This window comes from Vicia villosa, linkage group LG1 (genome assembly GCF_029867415.1).
Source record: "Vicia villosa cultivar HV-30 ecotype Madison, WI linkage group LG1, Vvil1.0, whole genome shotgun sequence".
Taxonomy (NCBI): Eukaryota; Viridiplantae; Streptophyta; class Magnoliopsida; order Fabales; family Fabaceae; genus Vicia; species Vicia villosa.
Window position 1 is genome coordinate 108963393 of NC_081180.1, and position 9529 is coordinate 108972921.

At 34.7% G+C, this 9529-nt stretch overlaps 2 protein-coding genes across 2 annotated transcripts; both read right to left on the minus strand.

Moving 5' to 3' along the window:
* Positions 1 to 476: 476 nt before the first annotated feature.
* On the minus strand, positions 477 to 6255 carry LOC131643810 (probable U3 small nucleolar RNA-associated protein 7). Its single transcript, XM_058914133.1, has 8 exons — positions 5997 to 6255; positions 5624 to 5689; positions 5435 to 5524; positions 4400 to 4532; positions 3133 to 3251; positions 2699 to 2766; positions 2105 to 2153; positions 477 to 1664 (listed from the first exon to the last, which is right to left on the minus strand). The coding sequence occupies exons 1-8, from the start codon at positions 6051 to 6053 to the stop codon at positions 636 to 638; spliced, it is 1611 nt and encodes a 536-aa protein (XP_058770116.1). The 5' UTR covers positions 6054 to 6255; the 3' UTR covers positions 477 to 635.
* A 667-nt stretch (positions 6256 to 6922) lies between these two features.
* LOC131651204 (zinc finger BED domain-containing protein RICESLEEPER 1-like) lies at positions 6923 to 9267 on the minus strand. Its single transcript, XM_058920874.1, has 7 exons — positions 9178 to 9267; positions 9034 to 9087; positions 8760 to 8920; positions 8342 to 8665; positions 7402 to 7538; positions 7152 to 7294; positions 6923 to 7003 (listed from the first exon to the last, which is right to left on the minus strand). The coding sequence occupies exons 1-7, from the start codon at positions 9265 to 9267 to the stop codon at positions 6923 to 6925; spliced, it is 990 nt and encodes a 329-aa protein (XP_058776857.1).
* Between the last annotated feature and the right edge of the window lie 262 nt (positions 9268 to 9529).

A 9529-nucleotide genomic window follows, 5' to 3' on the forward strand; every position in this document is an offset into this window, starting at 1 on the left:
AATCTACTACTCCATAATACTCTTAGACACCTTGCGCAATTACATTTACGTCTCCTAATTCCGAAGATACACATCAGGAAACACCTGTTTTATCCCAAAATTTAAGTTTTTCTGGAATTAAATTGGAAAGCCTAGGAGAAAACTCCAAATTAATTCAGTTAAGAGAAGAATCCGTAGATACAACTACGGAACAAATCAATGTTAAATAAAAAAAATACTTCCATAGATACATCTTCAAAAACAGGAGGGCATTTTTGACAACACACAAGGTACCTAAAAATCCTTTGGAGTGGATTGAGAGTTTCTCTTGAAAAACACCCGAATACACATGTTAGTGAACATCTAAACATGGACTAAACAACATATCTTCTTTGTTTGAAGATATATAAATGGCGTTTCCTAAAGTTTTTAGGTTTTCAATTTTTTATTAATAGCTAAAGAATGTGTATAAATAATGAAAATAAAAATGAATAAAGGGAATTAAAGGCAAAAATTGGATATGCCTAACATGGAAGGCAACAAATATCAATTTCTAAGGCCAATGGCTACAATATCAAAGAGAACACAAAATACAAATAAAAAGCTTACACGATAATAAAACCTCAAAAATGCCGACTTATCTTGGCAAAATTTAATTATGATGATGGTTTCTTATGAGCAAACCGCTGTAAAGATTTTGGTAGTTCAACTCCCTCATTAGTTTTCTGTTTCTTACTAGATGCGTTTTTCTCTTCTTGAATTTTCTGCTCCAAATAAGGCCTCTTTGCCGTGGCAATTGCATCTTGCTTTTTAGGCATTATTTTACCTGCCTTACTTCTTCCTTTTGTTTTCTTTTTCAGTTTCTTGCCCTTGACAGCTTCAACAGCAGCTTCCATATCAGCATCCATCTCTTCCACAGTTGGCTTCTCTTTTTTAGTAAATTTCACAGTACCGATCTTGCTGGGATCTAGCATGATTGTCTCGACTGGAAGCTTATCACGAAGAGACTGTACTTCCTTTTCTCTTCTCTGCTTAGGTGTCTCGAATGGATTCGCAACCCATGAATCAAAGTTGGGTTCTCCTGCTCCTGGAATAAGAATACTAGACCAACCCATTGAATGCCCTATGCCTAGAACATCTTCGTATGGTCGGAAAGCTAACTTCCCTATCTGATAACCCTTTACCATTGAATGAGTCATGTACCTTGAATAGTTCTGTGCACCAGAAACATCCCTAAGAACCTGGATATATGAACCATTACCACAAGCAAGCAAGCCTTTTTGACTAAACTCCAAAGTATTTGCATGGCCTGGTAATGTTTGAAAAGCCTCATACTTCCTCAAGTCCCAAAGTTTAATTTTTTTATCTTTCCCAGCTGTGGCCATTATGTGGCCATTTGGGTGAAATGCCAGTGCCGAGACTGGCCCGTGATGACATAGCATCTTGACAAGGGGAGAAGAACTAGTTGGCTTCCACATGGTAACTGTACCGGCTGAGTGACCTAAAGAAACAACTGAATTGTAAGGGTTTACTTGCATCACATTTGTACGTCCTAAACCAGTTCGATATTTCCCAACTATATCACCCATTGAAACATCCTGATAAGTAAGCATCCCAAATTTGTTGGTAGAAGCCAGGAGAAAATGGTTTTTCAGAAACTGCAGCCTCAACACTGAACCATGATCCTGAAAAGAAAATAAAACACAGCTCAACTCCTTAAGGATGCATCCCATATATAGAGTTTCAGGAGACAATAAAAGGCAACCATTTTAACTATTTTGAAACTTCCAAGAGTTAAAAACTAATGAAAAACAGCACAGTATAGGATGTATATCTGCCTGGTGTTCTGCTAGTGGACACACCTGAATGACAACTCTATACAGTAACCTGACTCATAGATTAGGATTCGGATTTAGTACTATTTGAAGCAGCACTAATAAAAATTAACGCACCCTCAGATGAATGGTGGATAAGAAAGGAAAATAGATACCCATCAGATAAAAATACACTTGCATACTAACTGGAAGGTTCAACTATAAAAGACATATTTAGCTATCAAAATATGTAGAAACATTGACGTCACCATTGGCTAAATTTTAAAATATTACAGAAGCAATTAACCAACCTTTAGGCAGTGAAGCTCTGTGCCTTCACGACTATATATGTATGAATACCTGTCAAATTTTGAAAACTATGAAGTCATTCAACACGGAGATAATGCCCCCACATATAATATTTTATTGCGGAAAACAGTCTGATCAACTTTTCCAAGAGATAGCAAATATCAAGCTACAAACAATCTTACAGGGTTTATATTTGATTATTAAGCTCGTCATTTCTACAAAATAAGGAACACAAGTAAAATCTCAATAGCCCCAATTTCTGTAATTGCATTTCAAATTTTACGTAAAATCAGAAGCACGTGGAGTTTCGTACAAAGAAACATAAATGATGCAAAATGCGATATTTTGTGATCCATGACGCATGCAAGAATCAGAAAGCATGAATAACATGCAAAGGAGTGGCATGACATATGCATTGAGGTCCCCTGCCCCCAAACATTTTTTTAAGTCTATGTAACATATTTTATAAATCTTCCCTGCTTAGCCCCCCTGAGCTACTCTTATTCGCTTAATTGTACGGACCCATTCAACAAAGAAGCAAACATTTATAGATAAACATTAAACAGTACAACAGCAAACCAGGGATGATAAATTACTTTTTCTGGGCAGCGGCAAAAAAGAGCTCATTATGTAAGAAAGCCACATCACGCACAGTTTCTCTTACCTGAAAAACCAAATATTAAAATCCAATAATAATTTAACGAAATACTCAATAAATAAACAGTAAAATGTAACCATTTCTCTCCGACATTAGATGTAGGGCTTATTTGTTTCATGTGTGTGAAAAAAGTGAAACTTTTACTTAAAATGTATGATTAAAAGTAATTATAATAATTAGATGTTTCTAAATAAACATCAAAGAAGTTGTTTTAGTGCTTCTCTCAGTAGCTAAAAAATAGTAGATTCTGAAAATAAGCAACACAATATGGTCCCGTCTAAAGAAGGCGTGTCGAGTATCACCAGTAAAGAAGATAAAATCAAACATTTAATAAAAACAAACAAATGGAAGGTCGACATTGATTAAGTATACCTGAAGCTCTCTGATAAGGCTCAGATTCATCATGTCCACAATTGCTAGGTGGCCCTTACGACCGCCAACAGCCATATATCGGCCACTTGAAGTAAAGTCTAGAGTATATGGACCAAGCTCTGCGAATATTTATTGCAGAAAAATAAAATAAATGACATATTCAGAGAATAAAATTCTTCTAGTGAAGAGAGGTTCTGTGCATCAGTAAATAATGGAGAGCCCAAGTTATCTGACTGCAAAACCAAACCTTTTTAAGAACAGAAAAGGAAATAAACTTATGTGTGTGGGAATTGAATGTTTCATTTTAAATTTTTGAGACTTCATATTGCATTTCATTTCCCTTATATTTCATTAATTGATAGCTTAGCATTTTTAAGCATTTATTTAAATTTTTCAGCATTTATTGGGGCAAAAAAAAATGCTTTTGTCAACTTCTAGCGCTCGGGCACAGGGAAGACAGTGTCTATGCATTTGTTAATCTAGAAATGAAAGTCCAACCTCCAGGCACTCACATTCTAACTTCCCAAACACTAGACACTAGAGAAATCAAGCACTCATATTAAGGAGAGAGCGGAAAGGGGGCTTTTTCAAGGGAGGAGGCAGAGGAAAAAAGATGACTGGAAGGGGAGCTTAAAAATTCATTGAAATTCCTTTCTATTTTTCTCTTAGATTTTTAATCATGAGTAGCTGATTTTCTTCTGTTAGAGGGAGATTAAAAACTGTTTTTTTGAGCTCTTTACTCTATGTTTTATCTTTATTCTTAATTATGTTGAGTTGAATGTTTATCATTGTCCCTCATGCATCTTTGATTTGGCCAAAATACATTGATTTGCTTTTTCTTATTTCCCAAACATATATCATAGATTTGTGAAAAACAACAACAATGCTCATGGCAATAATGGATAGAAGCACAACCTTCTTGCTTCTGTTAAATTGAAATTCTAATGACAGCAAGAAATTGGGTAATTTTTATTGTGTGTGTGTGTGTGTGTGACAGCAAGGAATTGGGTCACTCATGTCATTTTTATATTTTCTTAACATATAAAAATGCATTTCCCTTATCCTTTCTTACTCTTAGCATATACTGTATAATACTCAAATGACATTCCTACCGTTATTCATCTTTATTGATAAACTCTTGTTTTTTACTGACATAGCCATACCTTTTTTTAACTCTGTGTCCCATACCGGTATCTGTATCATGTACCGTACCCATATTTTGCATCATAGTGAGATACTACTATTAACAAGCAATAATTAGCAGTACCTGGTAAAGTAATGTCATATTGGTTCCTTGAGCTTAAAATATCAACTTCACGGGCTATTGTCTCCTGCTTGATCCTATACGTCTTTTCTATGCCTTCAGCCTCCAAAAAACCTTGATCACTAGGCATAATCCACTGCATAATCAAAATTAGAAAGCCGCTACATAAACCATGTAACTGTCGGTATGGCTAAATAGCTAATAAAAAAAACTGACATCAATGATCACAAATTACACAAGATCAAACTTTTTTTTTCACAATGTGACACTATCATCCCTCAAAATCAGAAACCCAATAGACCACTTGGTTCTCAATACTAATTAAACCGATCTAAAGTAGCTGAAATTAATTTAGAATATCTAGTTCTGGCATCGTGAAACCACTTCATAATTCTGAAAGAATTAGCAGTGAATGACTCGACAACTGCCGCAAGATGATTGACAATTATAAGCAACTGCAAGGCTAACATCCTCGTTAACTAATTTGTTATTCAGTTATTTTGAAAATATTGAATGGTCATTTGCTATTGTCATCATCAATCTTCATCATTATACAGTACTATATGCTAAGAAAGGATAAGAGAAATGCATTTTTATATTTTCTTAACATATAATAAAGATGAATAAGGGTAGGAGTGACATTTGACTACAAAATCGTCCTTGTTGACCATAAAAAAAGGTTAGTTAACAAACCTGTGTTTGCGTAATCATCCTTAAATTATCAAAATTTGATGCTATAAATAAAATTCTTCTCATACCAATTTTCAGTTTTAGTTTTTATCAAGTAAAGTCGTACCAACAAATATTGAGGTTGGTCAGGCTCAACGATAATCCACCACAAAGGTAATAAAACACAAACTGAAATATGCTATGAAGTATACCACATCAAACATTTCACACATTTGATTATCCTTTATCAGCAACATCCAACAAAAAACATTTTAAAATAATTCACTCTAGCATGATGCATAACGGAAAATAAAAAATAAAGACGAGTTAAATTAAGCAAACAGGAAAGCCAAATTAAAAATAACTAACTTTCTCGGCCTTGGCAGCAGCTTTTGCAGATTCTCCATATAATTTCTCTCTAGCAACTAACTGACTCCTAAGCTTTTTATCCTTCAAACCCTGTAAAACCATAGTTCACAAATTAATTAAGGTTAAACAACAAACTCATCGTCAATCGGGAAGCAATGTTTCAATTTCAATAAACTCAAAGCTTAATACCTTCAAATTAGCACCTTCTCCTCTGAGATACTTCTTTGATCTCAATTTTAGTTCATCAATAATGTCCTGCAAAGCAATATAGGAAATAAGAAGCATGCTCCATCTTAACCTAAAACTATGTTAGAATAATAAAATCCAAGCATGAAAATCACGAAATGGACTGAATCAATGATAATTCCTAACTCTGAAAGCTGAGTCCGAAATCTTAATAACAATTAGTTTAGTAAGATCCAGTCCATTCCAAGGCATAGTTCAGTTTTTCTTCTTCCGTTACAGTTACAAGTTTCGTCGATTTACAAGTAATGGATACTAGCAATTAACAGTGTGTGATATAGGAAGACAGAAACTAGGGTTTATGAGTATATTATTTTACCTGTTCGGTGGAAGGTTTGCTGTTTGGAAGAGCTTCCTGGTCGTGAGTTATCTCCATCTCGCACCGTGATACAGTTGCAATATCTTTCTGACGCAAGGCGACAGTGATGTGTGTGTGTGTGTGTGTGTGTGAGAGAGAGAGAGAGAGAGAGAGAGAGAGAGAGAGAGAGACGGTGGCGGCGCTGATGAAAGGGTTTATTAGGGGTTTAGAACGATTGTGCCTCTTGCCACCGTCTGTATTGTGAGAGCGGGGGACGTGGGCAATTTCAGGGTAATATCGTAATAAAAAAGGTTTACAAGGGTATTCTTGTACAGTTTTCAATATTGCAGAAAAATCCCCGCTATTGAAATAGGATGTGTTATGGTAACCCTAAGCTTGAAAGATTTAAGGGGTCTTACAAGTTACAAGTAGGGTTGTTTTCGGTCTGGGCCGGTCCGAGTAAGCAGTTCCCGAGAAGAGGACTGAAACTCTAATCGAGTAAATCAAGATTGGACTATAATCGTGATGGAATTTTTTTGGCTCAAAATTGGTCTGGTACATTCAGGTAAATCGAGATTCGAGACCGGATCGAATTTAAATTACTTGCCTTATGATAATCGAGACTGGTCCGATTTTTGGTCAGGTAATCGGACCACCTGAAATATAATTAAAAAAATAAATTTCAGAATTTCCAACATGTTTAATTCACAATCAGAGTTTCCAAATTTTTTGAAAAACTAAATAACATAATTTCCAACATAATATTGGGCATAACTTTGATACTAAATTCACATTGTATCATTTGACATTATATTACATAACCAGCTCAAAAAACTTGTTAAAACATAAGTTTTGAAACTTATGTTTTTAAAAAGTACAAAATATCCTTACATTATATTAATGATGCCTCAGAACAGTCTCATCATTGGCATTGCAAATACAAATCTTCAAGTTGTAGTTGTAGAAGAAGCGACACCTGGATCTTCACCAAAATGATATGTCAAAGGTTCATCTTGTGGTTCCTCAAGCTACAAATGGAAATGTATTAGTGAGATAGAATATTAAGCAATACACATATTAAATTAAAAAAGACATGAAAAATTTACTTACAATACTAGCAGTGCAGCCCTTCTTAATCACATACTTCTCCTTCACCTAATCACATCCACAAAGTACCACTTCTACTGTCTTAATTTTCATAGATGATTGTTTCGGATCAATAATCTTTTTTCCAACACTAAAAGTTGTTTCTGAAGCAACAGTAATAACTGGAACAATTAGGATATCCTTTGCCAATTTACTAAGAACAGGATAATTGGCTTCATTCCCCATCCACCAAGTTAAAACATCAAATTTAGCTTTAGGGAAATCTTCAAGGAAGGTTCCTCAAGATATAATTCAATATCAGATTTTGAATTATTATTACCCACAATAATTTCTAAAAACCTCTCAAAATTCCTCCTTCCCGACCCATAAATAGGTCCTACTTCTGGACTTTCAGATACAGCAGGGGCAATCTCATCATTGGTTTCATAGGTATCTTGATACAATTGGAAGAGGGAACTTAAGTTGGTTGACAACTCTTGTTCATAGGCATGTGCTTAAGTAGGATTTGGATACAAGAAGGGATATACCCATTTGATGAAGATCATATTATACCTATTGGATCAAATAGAGTATAAGGTAACAATATTGGCCCCAAAATAATTCACAAGGCAACATAGTTGGCCTCATAATTAATTTTCATCATAGGCATAGAAGAACTCACAAGGAGGTAACAAAATAGGCCTCAGACACAATTAAATTCACAAGCAGGTAAAAAAACAGGCCTCAAATACTATTATCAAATGAAGCAAATCAGACAGAATTCATCATGGGCACTATTAAATCACTACTAATAAGACAACTTAATTGAATCAATAGGCATTATTAAATCACAACTCACAATGCAGAATAGGCCTCAGATAATCATCATAGGCTAAATTGAATCACAAGACAACATATCAAGCAGATCATACAGAGTTGGCCTCACATATAAAACATTAATATCATACAGAATTCATCATAGGCACTAAGGAACAACATGAGATCAAACAGAAATCATCACAGGCCAAATTGAATCACAATGCAACATATTAATCAGATAATACAAAGTTGGCCTCAGATATTAGACATTCATATCAAACAGAAATCATCATAGGCTAAATTTAATCACAAGTTAACATATCAAGCAGATCATGTAGAGTTGGCCTCAGATATAAAACATTCATATCAAACAGAAATCATCATAGGCTAAAATGAATTACAAGGCAACATATAAAGCTATCTAATGTACGATGCAATGGCAACTTAATTAATGTGCGTACCTTAGATCAAGAACTACACCAAAAGAAAGCAATGTATTAGACTCTGGCCAATACTTGTCATATTTCAACTTCATTTTATTAGCAAGCGTCTGCACTTGAGGATTATTTGAAATGCTTGAAGGTTTATCAAGTAGAACTGTCACCCTGTAAATGTCAGCCAAAAACAGATTAGCAGTATGGTAAGAGGTGCCACTTATAATTGATGTAACATAAGCAAAAACCTCTAAAAACTTGCAAATATCATGAACATCTTCCCAATCATTTGTCTCAGGAAAAAAGATGAGAAATGTACCATTTTCCTCGGTGTATCTAGGCCACACTTCTCTATAGTGGTATGTAGTGGACAACATCAACCAAGTTGAGTTCCACCTTGTCTTGGTATCCAACACTTGCATTTTTCCTTCAAGTTGCAACTCACTCATCAACAAAGTTTTTGAATTCTTTGCATCTAGTTTCAAAATTCAACAAGTATTTGACACCACTTTTAATCTTATCAACATTCACTTTAATTATATCAAGAGCATCCTGCACCAACAATTTACCATCTAATGGTAAATTTCTCCTACCAGAATAATCCCTCTTCAATATAGCAATGCAATTATCATTAGCACTGGAATTATCTACAGAAATTCAAGCTACCTTATCCCTTATTCCCCAATCATCCATCACCTTAATCAGCTCCCTACACAAACCTCCTCGGAATGTGGTGGTGGCACATTCTTAAAAGATAAAACTCTTTTGTGAAGCTGCCATTTTGAATCAATGAAATGACCAATCACAATCATATAACCTATCCTCTGTTCACCAGACCACCACAAGTCAGTGGTAAGACTGACCCTGTTAATTAAAGCCATAGACCTTTTCATTTTAACTCTCTCAGCCTCATAAAATGTCTCACAAAAACTTAATATGTTGCCTAGTAACATTTTTGTACCATGGATAAATCTCTCTTAGAAACTCATTAAATATAACACCTTCCATAACAAAAAAAAGGAAATTCATGACCTAGAATCATATGTGTTGCAATTTCTCTAACCCTAGCATGATTATATGTCCAAGTTGTCAAACTAGGAGTATTATCCCCTATGTTTAAACTAGATTGTGCAACCTCTTTGTCATTATTACCTTTCAACCTCAACTTTCATAGTATTTTGAATAGTGTTATTTTGAGTAGTAGTATTTTCAGTG

Excerpts from the sequence above, each read along its gene's own strand:
- LOC131651204 (XM_058920874.1), bottom strand. The coding sequence starts at position 9,267 with ATGTTACTAGGCAACATATTAAGTTTTTGTGAGACATTTTATGAGGCT. Across the intron at positions 7,539-8,341 it reads GGTGTAGTTCTTGATCTAAG|TTCCCTCTTCCAATTGTATC; the intron begins GTACGCACATTA and ends AACCAACTTAAG. Across the intron at positions 7,295-7,401 it reads GTTTTTAGAAATTATTGTGG|CCAATTATCCTGTTCTTAGT; the intron begins GTAATAATAATT and ends TGGGGAATGAAG.
- LOC131643810 (XM_058914133.1), bottom strand. The coding sequence starts at position 6,053 with ATGGAGATAACTCACGACCAGGAAGCTCTTCCAAACAGCAAACCTTCC. Across the intron at positions 3,252-4,399 it reads ATATGACATTACTTTACCAG|AGCTTGGTCCATATACTCTA; the intron begins GTACTGCTAATT and ends AAATATTCGCAG. Across the intron at positions 2,767-3,132 it reads GCCTTATCAGAGAGCTTCAG|GTAAGAGAAACTGTGCGTGA; the intron begins GTATACTTAATC and ends TTGGTTTTTCAG.